Genomic DNA, 18560 nt, shown 5'->3' with positions numbered 1-18560 from the left:
TCGATAACTTCAGAACGTTCAATCTATAGTCTACAGATGGCTAGGAGTGTATGATAAAAGGCTGGTGCAAAATAACAAAATCAAAACTAGTTATGTTAACCATGTACAGAGTGTGCCAGACAGATGGACGGACGGGATCTGTGCATCTGGGTTAAAAAAAAAAAAAACATTATAATCAAGGCAGTCAATACATTGCAGGCTAAACGTTGTGGCAACCTAAACTTTTTACTCATGAAGCAACTATTAAAAACTAATCTAGCTCTTTCTGACAAGCCCAAAAATGAAATACAAAATTGATTGAATGAGAGACTGTGAACATAAGGTTAGGACTGTCATCTCAATGTGATTGGCAATCCATTTTTGGACGTCTTGTTCAGAGTGGTAGTTCCTCTTGCAGGAGTAAAACACTATTTTTGAACAGACCAAAACCCAAACTGCAACTTTATGAAAGTATAGATGCAACTTTTGCCCCCAGACCCACAGATTCCTTACAGTAAATATAATAAAATCAGTTTTACATCAGATTGTTTTTCTTTTTTTTTTTTTTTAAATGAAAATAATTTGTATGAAATAATTATAAACTAAAAACATTTTTTATTTTCAAAGAAAAAGGCAGAAACTGGGGTAGCAGTGTAAACAGAATGCTAATAGAACATATTTTTTGAAGTTTTCTGACAATTGCATGATCTGATCCCCTCTTGTCAAATCCCTGGTTCTAGTAAGTAGCATGCCCACCACTTTTGACCAAAATCTAATTTACTGTCCAGTAATAATGCATGGATGGAAATAAGACTCCTGCTGCATAAAAGTTTCACCCATTCCAGGTCTCACTACATCCTGCTAGCCCCAGTGTATCGGTAACAAGCTCAGGTGTGTCTTATTAAATGCCTAGTAAAACCAGGAATGGATCAAACTGCTTTCCACTGGAAGTCCTCTTTCAATCCCTGTAAAAAACTTAAAAAAAAAAATATAATAAAAATAATTCTGACAATACAGGTAGTATGCTTTTCCTTCAGCATTTCATTTTACGTATTTTACATTTTCCATAACATGTTTGTGATATTTTATTACAGTGAATCACAATCAGATGGAAATTTCAAGAGACCTGTCTATTCCATTTGACATCCCTCAAGGCTTGTCTTGCATCTGAAAATGAAATACGTCAAACACATAAACCAAGGTCCTGACAACATTCGCAGACACCTTTCATTTCCTGGGGTTTCACAGCGATCAGCTGCAACACAGATTTCCTACAATGTGCTTGCTGCCAAATGTCATTATAGATAAGGTAAACCTTCATTTTAAAAAGGTAGATACTTTTATTCATAACTGTAAAACACAGGTGGTATATTTAGTAATACTAAAAACACATGAGATTCTATGAGAAATGTTTTGACAAGAAGCTTTTCTCAATGTCTGAAGACTTCGTTGAAGATCATAAATCCAAACAGCATCGAAATAAAATAAAAGAAAGAAAGCCTTTCCAAGCTTTTGCTTTCTTTAAAAATTGTAAAGTTAGGTTATTATCATAACCCTGGTTCTCTGAAATAAAAATGGAACCACTACTGCATGGGCATTTTACCTCTTAAAAGACCCGAAACTTGAATAAGATACATCAAAGCTGCTCACCGAGCCTGTGACGCAGTCATGCCCGCCCCGGAGGACATAAACACACTGCGCTCAGACCTCAACATCATTTTTCCTTCAAGCCTGCTGCAATCATAGAAGCAGCGACCTTGAAGGTTAATGGTTACATTTCTATTTCAGGGAACCAGGGTTAAGATAATAACCCTTTCAAGTACAAAATATAACCATTATTGCATGGATGAGTGTACCCAAGCCGTCGCAAGGGCAATATTGCATAACGACTGGAATGCTACAAGGCTAAGCCGAAAGGCTGCCTTGTGCGTTATCATGCAGAACCCCAGTAACAAGCAGCTAGGGCTAAAAAACTGAGGGATAAAAGCTGCGAGAAGCTGCTCTTAACACTCTAGTTCCAAAATCAGTGTTTTGAGGGTTTTGATCCACAACATTAAGTCCATAGAACCTAGTGAAGGTATGGGGAGTAGCCCACACCGCTCCATTGCAAATGTCCTTGACAGATGCACCCTGGAATAAAGCCCACGAAGTTGCCATGCCCCTGGTGGAATAGGCAGTGAGCTTTTCTGGAGGGGACAAGATGGCCAGCTAATAGGCAGTCCTGACAGTGTCTGCTATCCATTTGGACAGTCTCTGCTTAGGCAGGGCTTGACCATGGGACGACTTCTCAGAGCAGACAAAACATTAAATGCCGAGATCATCTTCGGCAAAAAAGGCAGGATTGGTACAGAGCCTAACCTTAATCCTGGTCTATCTTTGGGTGATTTTTTTGAGTCCCCCCACGCAAGTTATTATGGCCTAAACTTGGTACAAATAGCAAAAATTCAAATTTCAAGGGGTTTAAAGATCATTGATATGAAAAGCAATGCTTTTCACAGAATTTGGAAGACTGGTACCTACGGGTCTTACAGGAATACTTGCATTTTAGGACCCACATCCCCTACAGGGTAAAGGGTTAGGCTGAAGTTCAAATATAACTCGTCAGTTACCCCTTTGCCAGAAGTGAGTAGGGTGCTCCTAGTATTGTGTTCTGAAAAGCCCTATTCAATACGAGTAGAAGAAGGTGCTACACATGATGGTAGCATCTAAATTGCACCCAGGGTGATTTTTCTGGGGGGGGGATATTCAAGAAACATTCTGTAACATTTATCCCCTCACCACAGATTGAAATTGTTCACCTCTCAAGATTAAACAAAAAATGTAAGATGGACTACAGACGCCTCCATTACACTTTATCAATGTTATACTGTACAAATCATGGGCACTCTAATTAAAAAAAATAAAAAAATAAAAAAAAAGAAAGTAAAACGAGAATGAAAAAAATACGATGCTTTAATCTCTGTCAATAAAATTCTTAAGACAAATAAATGCCTATTAATTTTATGTGTGTACCCATTAACTAGAAATATTTGAAAAAAGATATTAGCTACAAGATGGATGTATTGAAAAAGAAGAAGCATTTAACCCTGTAATCAATGGCTTAATCTTTATCAGTATAATATAGCAACAGTAAAGCAGGCATCAGTCCTGGACGTGATATGTGCAGCTCGCATTGTTCAAAGACTAGCAAGTTAAAAAATAACAATACAGTCGATGCTGTGAAGTTATGTACAGGGTGCATGTTGTATTGATATAATGACAGTATCTCTAAAGAGTAGGTTTAGGCAGGTTAGTATTGCAATGGGATACCCTCAAAGAACAGCTGGTACTTCATTAGGGCTTTACGAGACAGGGCACACTCCCATATTGAGCCAGAGTTCCACCAATGCACCAGCATTGTTAGGCGATAAAGAGGTAAAGGAAATGCTGCCTCACCTTCCCGATAAGAAGGGAGGCGACATTCTCCATCTAGAATCTTTTAGCCTTTTTGTGAAACGGACCCCATACTAACTACAGCAATAAAACAAATCAGACGGCAGCCACAGAAGTGGATTTATGGCAGGTTTTGTATCGCAGAAAAATTTAATAGAGGCCTGCATGTTCACCCAGCCCTTCCAGCTGGGTGGTTACAGCAATATATATATACACTGTGTAACAAATTTTTTATTTTTTTTTGGTTCCTGGGTAGTAAGTGTTATTTCCTAATTGCTTATGCCTCAAAAGTATAGAAAATGGCAAGGCGAGCGCTTCCACCAGGATATACTGGACTTTGAATGCCGCTACCAAGGACAGTATAACGAGAACATGATGGGAGACTACATTTGGGGGCTGATTCGTGAAAGTGATTTACAGTATAATCGTAAATCTCGAAAAACTACTCACTTCTAAATCTTTTGTAGTCATTTTTGTATTACTTTAGTATAAATACATGTTAATTTGGATTCACATGTTTTTTTCTGACTTTATGTGAACGAAAAGACACAAATTCGCCCGTTTTCTCATTGGAAATAGGCAAATTTCAAAATATCACTGTCCTGGTCACAAAAGCAAAGTTTGTGAGGAATAATAGCCAATCTAATCTAATACTCCAGAATGTACCAGACGTGCCTTATCTCTCTGCTCTGGTCCTCAGTATGTAGCTAAGAGTGTCAATTGTCAAACAAAATCCACACATAGTTTTTTCAAATCTTCTATTCTTTACAGAAACGACCATTGAAACATAATAGCAAAAGAAGGCTTGATCACAATAACAAGTATAGTTCAATCCTCATACTGCTATAACATAACCCAGACCAGTTACCCTGGGGAAATGTATAAATTATACAGGAATAAGATATCAGCCTGGCTCCAACTTTATACAGGATTTTGTGTTTCTTTTTAGACCTGAGGGGATCAGAATTGTAAAAATCCCAAACGGCGGGACTTATTAAAGTAAGCAAAGATATTATATAACTTTTTTCTTTTCTTTTCAACATAAACCCAATTGAAGTTTTTTTCCCCCCTGAATACAGAAGGCAGGAAATGTGTTTGTGACACCCCCAACTTGTGTTCTGAACTCGCATGGTCTCTCCATTATATAATATGTACCTGTGATCAACCCCAAAGAAAGTGGAAAGACAAACAGATGCTTTGTCCCTGATCAAAATGCAAACCGGACACGCAAAATTAGAACTTTCTTAATGTATAAGAAAGTTCAGGTGCACTTTATCCATGACTTCCAAAGAGATTCAATTGCTCACTGAAACCAGAGATGTCAACTGATGCAAAAAGTGAGATGGATTTCAAACTGCCTTTTTTTTCCAACCCTTTATTGATATTGTGGCCATATGGTAACATTTTGTATGTTAAAGAGTGTAACGCTGGTATCTGGAATTGTATTTGCCTTTTTTGCTTCAAAATGTCCTGTCTCACCATTTCAATGGGTTTATAGGAGTGCGGCAGCGGCACTTGACATGTGAATACGTCCCTATACTGCAGTGGCTGTTATAAACTCCCGACCTGTCACTGCAGGCTAGGGGGAGGGGCTATTTCTGTTCTCAGGGATGACATTAAAAGTTTGAGAGTCTCCAGAGGGAGCCAAAACAAACAGCCGCAAGAGAAGCAGCTTGACTGGAGTCTGCCAACGACTGACAACGAGACGAGGCTAGTCTCTGAGAACCAGATGTCCTCGCAGGCTTCCAGTCGGCAAGTGGCAGGATATGCACTTCCCATGTTATCACAGTTTGCATCATGTCTAAATCTCAGGTCCCCACCCTAGCAGCAAACTAAAGTAAACAAGAGGAGTTTTAACAGCCAGCTACTTCCCATCCAGCTGAAGTAGATACAGACACGATGGCAAATATCTTGCAAACAGTATTATACAGCCCGGTTTTGTTGTTCTTCTCTATGCTTTCTGGTGAGAAACTACATGACTAAGTGACTACAATCAGGTAACAGTGGCCCTTCAGGTATTTGTTTAGGACAGAATGGCCGGTGGAGCTCAATACAGACCAGCTCTGCGGTAGTCAACACACCTAATCTTGCTGACCATCCACAAGCACACTCGGTGAATTGAAACGTTCCTTGATAATTGTGATTTACTACACAGATCTCCTCGTTAAAGCAAGCCAAAGCCTAAAGAGGGCTGTTATACCTTTCTGGAGACGGAATGGAGTACAAGACACTGATAGGAATGTGTACCTGTGTTTGCGTCATGGCTCTCTCCACTCGACGCGAGCTTCTCTTCTCCAGCTTCGTCCTGAGCATCAGGCTCGTCACTTCTACGGACCAGAACTTTGGCTGGGAGAGCAAGCACTGAAACAAAAACAAAGCAGTTAGCCTACATGATACGTTGACACACAATCCTGCACATCGGTTAGTGTGCACAAAATTGCTTTTAGCTTTTAATGACTAACTTAACCTGCAAAAGATACATAGGTAACAATGTCATGCAAGATCACATTACTCATCAGTGGTTAAGTGCGTTTAAACATATAAACTGCAGTATATTTTAAATGCACCAATAGCTAGTTCCATGCACCTCTATATGTCCAGTAGATCTATAAACAATGCACTGGGGCACTTCTTAGCACAGTGGGCGTTATTGGTTACTTTAAACAAAAAAAAATGTTTGCTATAACAAAACGCTTCTTTCAAAATTGCACATTTTGAGACCTATAGTGTGAATAGAAGTGCTCGACTGGTAAGATTTATGGAATTATTTTGCTGGCTACAACCCCTTTAAAAGACTCAGGTTACTCTGCAAAGTCAAAGTTTGGAGCTGAGAAATAACAAGATTCCAAACCTGACAGGTTTAAAAGTGTAGTGTCAAGAGTGTTATTACACATTTACCTGCAATTATATATTGGAAGTCTAAAGTTGGTTCTGTACCAGTAAAGTAAGATTATCATCTGTGTTGCTTCCATTTACAGAAGGTGACCTCACATAGCAACAAAACTAAATCAAAAGACGTGAACCCCAACGCCGGATTATCTATTGCTACAGTATTCAGTTTAAAATGGGAGGGCTGTTACATTATTTTCTTAATCACAATTTTAAGTAGGCTTGACTTTGTAATACCGACAAGATGGTAAAAGGCTAGAGGATTTTAAGCTAATAGACTAATATGACAGCCATCTTCTGAACTAGCTTTCCTTCCTTGTGAAAATGTTAAAAGAAATGCAATGCCAAGACGACCATAGGTTATGATCTTTTAAAATTCAAAAACTGACAGGTTTGAATTTATATCATTTGGAACGCAGAGAACAGGTCATGTCACCCAGCAGTAGATTTACATGCCAGACCCTCTGTCACAAACCGCAACGGCCATTTCTTCAGTTACTCAAGCTCTTTCCAAGCATAACAAAGCGGGCTAGGGAAATGGCGCTATGAAGCCTGCCTGTAATATATACACCCAAAGGGTTAAGCACAGGTGATCTTTATTGTGTGCAAATGGGCTTCCAGAAATGGTTCTCCCTTGTTATAAACTCACTGGGACAACTATCAGATAAGTCAGTGCTATTAAAAAAAAAAAAAGACAACTCTCTTTTTTCTCCACCTGAAACCGATTTATGGCTTTCATCTGCTTCCATACCTGAGGAAATCCAAATATGTGTAAAATTGTTTGATATCACCCGTCCCCCTCAATCTTTAAAACAGGACAGCGCTGAGCAAGGATTTCCTTCTTGTGTTACACTGGTCTGTGTGGCAGAGAGTCCGACGAGGGAGAAACGTGAGAAAGGAGATCAGTTTCCATATCAGTACAGTCCCTGTCGGGTTCTGTTTACCTACCCACCATCAGTAACAAAAGATTTCCCTTTCACACAGAAGGAATTCCCTCTCATTTATTGCGTCTTCCTCCGGAGCCCCACTATATTTAGAGCGTTCCTACCAGAAGTTTCTAAGCTAAAGGGTTTGTTTAAAGGTCTCCACACACCGGATGCGATGTGATTTGTCCTGCGATAAAATGGTACTTTTGCTGTGACACTACCTTTCACACCAGTGGTGACAGACACGCATGATATACAGCTAATAAAAATGTAGAATACATAATAGCTTTTCAGAATACTTATTTCAGTAAAGGTAAATGAATCATACACACCAGCTATATCAATTTCACTGAAAATGGACTGCCACATGTTATCCCACATTGCCGTGTCTTTATAATTTTTGTGTCCTTTATTGTACTGCTCCGGGTGCAAGAACGATCTTTTCTTCTGCCATTGTTTACTGAAGGCACGCAAGGGAAGCTGTTCCTCATTGGTCAGTTCCCTAGCTGCCGGGCGACAAAATCGCAAAAATAGACAACAATCCTTTTTTTTTTTTATATGAGGCTGCAGACTGCAGACTGCAGATTCATACGGTGCGAGACAGATCTGGCATGAGGTGTCACATAGCAATCTTGCTAGTGATAAAACCAGGCAACTTGTCCACTTGCCATTGATGGTACTACTGTGCGGGACTGTCTGTATGCTCGCTGTGGCTTCTGTGTGTTTGTAAAGGCTGGGTTGTCGTGGTGCAGTCAATCAAACTGATACCTGCTGTCAAAAAATAAATAAATAAAATATACTGAATGTAATTAGGACGTTGATAGACTTATGTGGGGTTGATTGTTTTAAAAAATATATATAATTGAGGTTATTTTAACAGTCCATACACATACCTTAGTTGTTTCTTGCTAGTTCTATCTTTTTTTACAAAGTAAATTTAGTAACTGAACTGCTTTGTGAATATGGCCCAAGGTCTTTATAGTCAGACCTAGTTAATCTGTGTTTGATTAAACCATGCACTGTGAAATAAAAATGTTTTATTTTGTAGAACACACTTGTTCCATAATAATTGTTCTGAGTAATATAGAAACCACAAACTCCTAATTACAACTGAATCTGCTTGACCACACTGTGCAAATTACTATTGCTTACTAATCTCTAACACATAAAATGCAAACACAACCCTATCTCATTGGCACCTCACTGTTCAGCTCTGCTGCGGTAGAGATTCACGCTCTTTATTGAATTAGCCTGTAGACATTTGCGCATAGTTAACATCAATATACTTTTAAAAGTTTCACTGCTATCAATTATTGTTTTTTATAGCCATACTGTGATTCGCATTTGTACTTTGGGCTGTAGTACATGTGTACTAAACAATAAGACTGATACTGAACGGTACTCTACACTATATATTTTAAAAGACCAAGTTAAAAATGATGGATACATGTTCTTCGGAATTGCTTCGGAACTGTATGTGTGTAGTAGCCAATTGAGCACAATTAATGAACTAACGGCCTTGCACGTCTCTCTTGGCACAAGTGTATTCTTCCTACCCATCAAATGCATTCCCTCCCTCTCTCTGTAAAATAAAAATCACATAATATTGGTCCGTAGGCACTACCTGCACGTTTTGTTTTATAAGAAGCAGAAAAGAAGCGGCAATCTATTTAATCTGCACCTAGGGGACAAGGTAAAGTGAGATTTCTCACCTTTTGTTGGAATTCCAACCATGTAACTCAAGACTGGGTATTATTCAGCCAAACAAAGAATACATCTCACTTGTCTATTGGCAAGATAGGACATATGAAGCAGATCAAAGAAAATAAATAAAAGTGAGAAAAATAGAGGGGTAAAAAAAAACAATAAAAGAAGGTGGTTGAATATTTACTTGCAAAAAATCAATGTTTTATGTATTTGTTTCAGTACCCATTTGTAAGATAATCATCACACCTCCAGGGCATTTACTCATTCAAATCAAATCGCTCTTTATGTGTTCCTCAACAGGAAATAAGGATCCAATTAAGATGCTTATTTCCAGTAATATTTAGTGTCCATTAAACACAGATACGTTGCTTTGCATTTCTATCACATTTAATATTCTTTCATCTGACCTTGAACACTGCACTACTATGGAAAGTTACCCTATATATCCAAGCCAGCACTTAAGAACTAAATGATGCCATCGGTAAAGCTGAAACATATGGTTAAGAAGGCTGGATACTTTCAGATTTACCACCCACACTGTAGGGAAAAATAAATGAACAAGAAAAGTAATTAATGAACTATAAACTCACTATTTTAATAATAAGCTATGCTGTTTTGGCTTATATACTGTATTTAAATATAGAGTATACACCATAAACAATCATAGAATGCTGTAGATACTCCACAGATGAGGATAGCCTAATTAACCATGAGCCCCAAAGAGGGTCGTTTAACACTAGGACCGGAGATATACTCATACCTAGAAGGCCCACAGCAGTCTTTCTGACTGCTGTATTCAAAACACTGTAAATAGTATAACTAAAGGAGAAACAGCAACTTTATATATATATATATAGATATATAGATATATAGATATATATATTTATATCTATATATATATATGAACATTTATTTTACAAATCAAACCAAGAAAATTTTAAAATATGTATGTTTACAACAAAACGATAGCAATACATTTTTAACTTTTCAACAGCAATCGGTTTATTATCAGAAGAGTAAAAGCAACTGAATAACATAGATAAAAACATTTTACAGAAGTGCACAGCACAAGAAGTTATAAAAAAAACGGTTTAATTTATTTTTCTTTTTTTCAACAAAATGGTATTCCTTTACCTTGAGTCTAAGGCTGTTCACAATCAACACAGATAATGCGCTTCTCCGCACCACCTTTCTGCACAGGGCACAGCTGTCCGCAGTTTTATTTTTATTGCACTTGCCAACCTGGCATTAGCATCTCTTGCGTCTCTCAGCGGGGTTTGCCAGCTTCAGCTGTGGGTACACGCTTGGCAGTCTCCCTCTGTTTCAAATGCTTCTTGCGAAGTTGCTGTGCGAACTGTAAAATATATTCTCTCCTTGGTAAGTTCTTCTCCCATGCATTCTTTGTAAAGTACCCAGGAGTTGATGGCTGCTAGGTCCAATACATTGTAAAACACCTGAACGAGCCACCGTCGGGAGCCAGCTTTCACGGAATACTTCCGTGCCATCTGATCCAAAACATCAACTCCATATTTTGTTGCGTTGTAAAACTCCACGGTCTCTGGTATTTATTTTCACTAGTCCCGATGCTAATTGACTGACCAAAGCAGCGCAGCTGGCAAGCAGGTGCCAGCCTTCAAAAGGCTGATTGAAAAAACAATAGATTGTCAGTCATTCACTCAGGCAGAGAGTAGAGACTAATCCAATTACAGCTAAACACATTGCGGACTGGTAAATAAAAATAATAAAGTAGAATATCATTCTGTATAATCAAAATACAATTGTTTTATGTTTGGCTGTCAATGTGACTGCTTCCGGGGCTTTTAGGTATAATGTAATATATCTCCTTTATTTCTGCACTCCTGCGTTTCATGCTTTGTGAGAATATTTAAGACATACGGACAGAAAGGTACACGAACACACAGCCCCATATGTGTTACACGACTGGAGAAAATTACATTTTAAAACCAAAAACCACCAAAATGACCGCCGCGGGGCTTCTAGTGTTAAGGCTGTCCTCATGAGTGAGAAAACCACAACACTACATGAATGTTCATGGAGTATTCATTTAATATAACATGTACAGTGCATGAAATACGTTTATACCTAAATTTAAACAACTAAATTCTGAGAATGACTTTCCTTTGATCATGCCCTTCATCTACTTAGCAACAGCGCAGAGCTTGGAACACTGCGTTACATATACACATATACACACACACACACACACACATATATATTATATATTAGTCACTCGGCAGCACTCGATGTGAAAAAGTTACTCATAGCTGGATCTCTCTCAACACTTGTTGTAAAAATCTATAAATCTTGATCTACACAATAGGGTTTATTGTATCAGATTTTCCTCCACAAGTGAGTGAAGGAGGGATAATCACGAGTAGCTGAGATAACAGATAAGAGATCACAGTGGCAACCAAATATATCAAGCAATCAATCAGACAGACAGACTGCTCTTTGGACTGCTACCCAGGAAACCTTTCTTTTACTTGGAACCTTTCTTGTATTGGTTGTTTCTCCTATTTCTACTACTGTGCTGCCGAGTGTCCTTTCAGCAACTGACAACTTATTGTTCATAGTGGGATCAAATAGGGATTGTTTATGTTGTAAGTGGGTTGGTAAATTCTAAGAGGCTGTGTGGTCCAGTGGTTAAAGAAAAGGGCTTGTAACCATTGTGTGACCCTGAGCAAGTCACTTAACCTCCTTGTGCTCCATCTTTTGGATGAGACGTTGTTGTAAGTGACTCTGCAGCTGATGCAGAGTTCACACACCCTAGTCTCTAAGTCGTCTTGGATAAAGGTATCTGTTAAGTAAACAAATAATAATAATAAAGTTTCCTAAATGGCAAAAGCAAAATCTTTAATGTCCTGCACGCCGCTAGTATGTGACATCAACAGGACTAATAAAAGTATAGAGGTTCCTTTTCAACACCCTTGCAGGAAATTGAACAGGGCTACCAATAAACAACAAATGGGATCATAAAACGTAACATCTGCAGTCATGCTGAGTTTGTGAATGAAAATCAGTGAACAGCTGAAAATATGTGTTAACACTTCCACACCAGGTACGTGCAACAACATACCGGACAGTCTTGCTACCAACTTTGCAAAAATAGCACCACTGTTTTATTTAGTTTGTCTAGAAATAGTACTCCATGCTACAGGTATAATACAATGCATGTATTGGAGAATGTAACACTATCTGCAGCTATGAGCACACACTGACACCAAGGATAGCAAGATAATAGTTGTTTTGTTTTTTAAGCAGAAATATAAAGATTGCTTGAACGTGTAACCATGAGACAGTTCAATTTTTATATTTCTTCAGAGACACTGATTTTTTTTTTTTTTAAATACTGTACAATACTTCAAATTTGCAGCTGATACGATAAGTAATTTGATGATTCTGAAAATCCCTTAGCTATCCCATTTCATCAGAATACATATTCAGTTGTACCGGCTGTCGTCTTTCTTCTCCTATTTACCAGAAACTGTTCTACCAAAAGCAACATGCAGCAGAAAGAGTATCATCTTTTCTAATACTCTTGATGCGCAGGTCTTTGATCTCTGCATGGGGAGTACTGTACCGCCTCATTATCTGATCTTGGTACTAATATAGCACCCTGGCTGCTGAATTTTCCCCAGAAATCTTTGTGAAGATTCATCTGAAGCTTACACTGCCGATATGAAATTAGCTTCAAGCCTTTTTGCTTTTATTTCCAGCCAAGAAGCTAATCCTCGCTCTTTAAAACAACATTTCAGCACAACAGGTGGAAGTCCATCTCAGTGCCTCCCACCCACACTGCCCCCATTAAATAGCAACATTCCCACAACCATCTCAGAGGCAGCGTTCAACTGCTCAGGGTGTTTTAAATCAGGAGGGTATTTTTACAACGGTTCTTGTTTAGACTCCAACAGTTGCTACATGGGTCAGATGAAGCTAAACATAGCAAAAGTTAATAATTTTGACACCAAAGGTGACCTATTTTAATTTCTGTAAAGAAAAAAAAAATGGCATCCCAAAGATAAGAGTAATCTGCACATTTCCTTTAACCCTTTATAGAGCAGACTACTTGGGCTTGTCATCATCCATCTTAAAAAACAAAAAACAACAAAATAGACATTAAATATACCAAACTGCATTACAGACTGCTGAACAGAAATAGTTGAACCCTCTCCCCATAGAAACAAAGAAGATTTTCAATAGTAACCCTGTAGACCAGGGGTTTTCAACTGGGGGTACGCGTACCCCTGAGGGTACTTTTAACGGTCATAGGGGGCATGCAGGACGATTCAGAAATGCACCTATAAAAATAAAAGTAAAAGAAAATAATGATCTTGACAGTATTATATATTATCTCTAAACCATTGTGCATACATATTTAATTGTTGTTTAGCAGCTCAAAGTGAACCGCAGATAAAACAAACACAGAATCCATCACGTCCATACTTTTCACCTGTACGCATGCATGATTTCGATTGAGTGGATATCCACTCTGGTATCGGTGGGTGAAACAGAGGTCTGGTGATTCTGCCTCTGGAGAGCGCTCTGTGCTGCTCATTAACTTTGGCGTTTTCAGCTTGTCATATAATTGAAAAATAAACAATTATAATGACAATACTCATACGTTGACGGTTTATGTTTTATTTATTACCACGGCTGCATTTTTAGTAATAGCGGCTGGCTGAAATGCATACATTTCTTATAAAAGTGCAAAGCTACAAAGTTATACCGAATCCCGTTGGATAATTTTTATGTTGGCTTTAATAAACAAGTTTATCAATGTTAGTTATTATAGTTTTATCTTGAGATTAATGTTTTTGATATTGTAAACATTTTAAATGGCAAACAATTATGCTGCAATGGGAAGTAAATTGTAACGTGATAAACATTTACATTGCAGACTATTTTGTAATATTTATAATAACTTTGCCGAATAGAAAGCGAATACAAGTGTTTCCAAAGAGATTCCCAAATACTGTCTTTTATATATGTGCATCCAAAGACTTGTAAATTATAAGTTTTAAGTTCAGTATTCTGTCCTAAACCAGCAGTTTGTCAGTCGAAAACTCTTGTGACCTAAATTATAGATTAAATAAATGGGGAAAAAAATCTGCCTTTTATTGCAACTGTAGTATCATTCAGTCGAGTGAAAATTGTAAAGGGGTACTTGAGCTGAAAACTCCAGGCAGAAGGAGTACAGTTTCAAATAAATTGCTGTAGACAATACAAACAAAAAATGGAAAGTTCGCACAATTTGTTTAAATAAAAAAGGAAACTAAAAATGTTAAAAAATCTAGTCTACCACGTACCCCCATCTGAGATAGGGTTATAATATACCTATGAAAACAGGAAAAAAAATTGTATTTTCTAATTACTAGGCATAAGTACTTATTGATGTTTACTGAAAATATACATTTTAATGAGTAAAAAAATAATGTAATTGTAAGTTAAAATAATTTCATATCTTGTAACAATTGTAAGTCACCCTGGATAAGGACGTCTGCTAAAAAATAAATAATAATAATACTATCCAAAGCACTGAGGGGTACCTATAGCAGTTATAGTGCTTCAGTAAAGTATGTACTGAACACCTGGTGTACAAGACAGTGTAAGAGAAGTGCTATGGTAGAATATGTTTGAAACATAAAAATATATGGCAACATTAACAATTTTAATTTCGAAAAAACTGAGCACCGTCCGTCCCTGCCCCCTCCAGCCCGTGTTAACCAGAGGCAAATTTCTTCATTCACCATCTCGACAGCAAAGCGACAGCGTAAGCTGTATTGAAAGAAATGTCTCGAAACCCCTCTGCTGTTTGGGATTTTTTTGTTAAATGCCCAGATGACCGAAAAAAAAAAAGTTGAATGCAAACTGTGCAAGCGACTGTTGATGTATCATGGAGGCACATCCAATCTCTGAGGTTCATATTATTATTATTATTATTATTATTATTATTATTATTAGTAGTAGTAGTAAAATGTGACTGTGACCGATAACCTGCTTGGAACGGTGACTGTTAAATTAAGTTTGTTTTGTCTGAGTCCGCTGCAGTTAGTGCTGCTGCAATGCAAGCTTACGTGCAAGCAGCAATTTCGTGTAAATAAACAATGTGTATTTTTATTTTTATTTCAATTGTAAAAACATGAATACTGTTCTACATAATGTATTTTTAAACTACATATGAATGTTTTATTCCATTTATATGGATTACCTGTAAAATAATAGTATTTTCAATCAAATATAAACAAGTAGCATGATGACGTCACAAGTAAATTATGGAAATTAGTACCATCGAAGGTCAAAATGCACCCTTTGTTGCAGCCCTATTAGAGTATATTTTGTACGTTTCAAACATTTTTCACCATAGCACTTCTCTTACACTGTCTTGTACACTAGGTATTCAGTACATATTTTACTGAAGCACTACAACCGCTATAGGTACCCCCCAGCGCTTTGGATAATATACCCTGCTCCAATACACGGCACCAGCCAATCCCTTACCAGAAACTACTGTATTATCCTGTTTTCAAAAAGTGCGTGCATCAACTAATAAACAGGATCATCTGTCTTAAAGGGATACACACCTAAAAACAAACACCACAAACATAATAAACAGGAAAATCAGCTTATATATATATATATATATATATATATATATATATATATATATATATATATATATATATATATATATATATATATATATATATATAAATTTCTTCACAAGAATCCAAATGCTATTTGCATGCTGCATTAATGATTAAGCACTCTTGGGATTATTTTGAGATATGTGCATGCGTCAGTGATTCATTGTCCATGCGATTACTTACACTATTATTAATGTATTTTTAAAATGTGAACTTTCGGTATTGTAAATGAGATGTACTTTTAAAACATCAAAACACAAAATAATGCAACATTCAGCATATCGCCGTACTTAATACTTTTTGAGGTGTTGTGTCCGCATATACACAGAGATTAAATTACTTCCGGACTGGCTAGTCTGTGTGCAGTGAAGTATTTTGGTTTTGAGTTGGCTGATGATGGCATGTAATAAATTATTATTATTTGTTTATTTAGCAGACGCCTTTATCCAAGGCGACTTACAGAGACTAGGGTGTGTGAACTATGCATCAGCTGCAGGAGTCACTCACAACTACGTCTCACCCGAAAGGTGGAGTACAAGGAGGTCAAGTGACTTGCTCAGGGTCACACAATGAGTCAGTGGCTGAGGTGGGATTTGAACCAGGGACCTCCTGGTTACAAGCCCTTTTCTTTAACCACTGGATCACACAGCCTCAATATAACAAGACCTTGTTTTACTCCATGGATGTTGTGAAGCACAGCACCAGTAAGTTAAAGTAAGTTATTGTTTTTCTTATGTAAATATCTGTTAATGTCTATATAGGGGCAGCAGTGTGGAGTAGTGGTCAGGGCTCTGGACTCCTGACCGGAGGGTCGTGGGTTCAATCCCAGGTGGGGGACACTGCTGCTGTACCCTTGAGCAAGGTAATTTACCTAGATTGCTCCAGCAAAAACCCAAGTGTATAAATGTGTAATTGTATGTAAAAATAATGTGATATCTTGTAACAATTGTAAGTCGCCCTGGATAAGGGCGTCTGCTAAGAAAATAATAATATATGTATATACTGTATGTTTAATCGTGTTATTATATTCTGTGTTTTGGAACACTTCGATATCTATCGAAATATGTGCATGATATCGATATACAATTTTCATATTGTTGCCCACCCCTAATTTATATATATATATTTATATATATATATATATATATATATATATATATATATATATATATATATATATATATATATATAGATAGATATAGCAGCCAGCTGTGTGTGTGTATATATGTGTATATATATATATATATATATACATATATATATATATATATATATATATATATATATCCACATTTATATTGTTTAAGGTCCATGAACCAGTTTCATTGGCCTTATTGGTGACATTTCTAACTGTGAAGAGTCCACTAAAGTTTAAACAATCATATATATGTATTTTCCCTTGCTGGTCACCAGACCTATAAAAGAACATTCTAATGTATCTGTGTCATGCACTTTGCAGGCACAATATATTTCAAATGTGACTTGTTTTTGGCTTGTTAGACAGCACACTTTACTCCTCGGCTTCCAGTTCCAGTTCAGTTTTGTTTTCCTTCCCAGTCTCCTGACACAAAAACATGACTTGAATTTCTTTACAAGGCAACGCTGTTCAAAAGCTGGCAATGTTCTCACATTTATATATCCAAATGGCGCTAAAGAAATGTTTCGAATGGCCTGCCAATAATGTCAACTTTGAACTTAAAATTGAATTTAGTTTCTACCAGAGCAAGCTGGAACCCATAGTTTAAGATAGTTTTTCGAAAAAATGTTTTGTTGTATGTCAAACTCCTTTCTACTCCAATTATATAAAGCAATAAAATGTACTATGTGAAACAAGGAATAAACAAAAAAGACTACTTTGAGCAGACCAGATGCATGTAGGAAACTGTACATGCAAACTGTATCAACCTATACCGACAAAAAAATCAGACCAAATACAATGTGAAAAATGTGCAAAAATGCAGAAAATCAGACAGGGGGCAAATACTTTTTCACAGCACTGCATGTGTTTTTATGTACACATACAGGACCCGTCTGTGAATGGCTATGGGGAGTTCAGTCTTAAGTAAGACGTTAGCTCATATTTCTCATAACCAGAAACATATTTAATTTGCTTTTATCCAGTAGCACAGGGTCATCCCACACATGTAGCTGCAGAGTTCACTGTGGACTTCTCAAATTCCAAATACTCATTTTTTTACACATTTCACGAACTGTAGAAACATTTCTATTACGGGTGGCAGTCTTCTTGCAAAATACAGAAGAAAATCAATCAATACAGTCAGAAATCAATCTCGTTCTCTTACAGTTACTGGGTGATTAATCTAATCCTATCAACTTGAATGAAGAGTATCCAAGTTTAAAAGGGGCCACAGGGTGCCCGGCTATCCAGAGCATCTGTGACAGTTTACTTATAAGGAGACAACAGGCATAATAAAGAAATGGAACCCTGATTAGAGAGCACCTCTGTTGGCAAGGTTGAGCCGTAGGCAAGGACGCTACCGTATAGACAAGGCCAACTACAGCACTAAGATAACATCCGATCAGGGTATTATTGTGATTAATTGTTTTTTTGAGCATCTTTAATTTGCAGGTTTATTGATCTTTTCAGTGTTTTTCTTTTCTTCCGTTTCGCTTTTTTAAAGCTAGGCATTCTATCTGAAAGTTCTTTGGTCAGCTTCCTCTAATGCAGCTTCCTGATTGGTGGATGAAAGTATTGAAGTTTCTAGTAACCCAATCAAAAAAAAAAAAAAAAGCAGCCAGATGTAACAACCAGCACGGTGCACTAAAAGTCACAAGGAATGGGCTATCACCACAACACTACTTAACAATCCTCCCAATAAATGGGTCACAACCCATTTAACACAATGCTGGTTATAATAACATTATAACAATCCATACTTATTTTTGAAATGTTTGCTTTAGGGATGACAAAAAGCCAATTTTCTCTTGTTGACATCCTTTC

General features: G+C 37.2%; 1 protein-coding gene across 1 annotated transcript in view; it reads right to left on the bottom strand.

Moving 5' to 3' along the window:
- Positions 1–18560, bottom strand: part of ttc27 (tetratricopeptide repeat domain 27) — a 130204-nt gene that overhangs the window by 33817 nt on the left and 77827 nt on the right. The window contains exon 10 of the mRNA XM_034003595.3: positions 5659–5772. Coding sequence (XP_033859486.3) covers positions 5659–5772 — 114 coding nt within the window. The remainder of the gene's footprint in view (positions 1–5658; positions 5773–18560) is intronic.

Source organism: Acipenser ruthenus, chromosome 5 (assembly GCF_902713425.1).
Source record: "Acipenser ruthenus chromosome 5, fAciRut3.2 maternal haplotype, whole genome shotgun sequence".
In the NCBI taxonomy this organism is placed as follows: Eukaryota; Metazoa; Chordata; class Actinopteri; order Acipenseriformes; family Acipenseridae; genus Acipenser; species Acipenser ruthenus.
The sequence above is the reverse complement of the archived record's forward strand: the minus strand, read 5'-3'. Positions and strand labels throughout refer to the sequence as shown.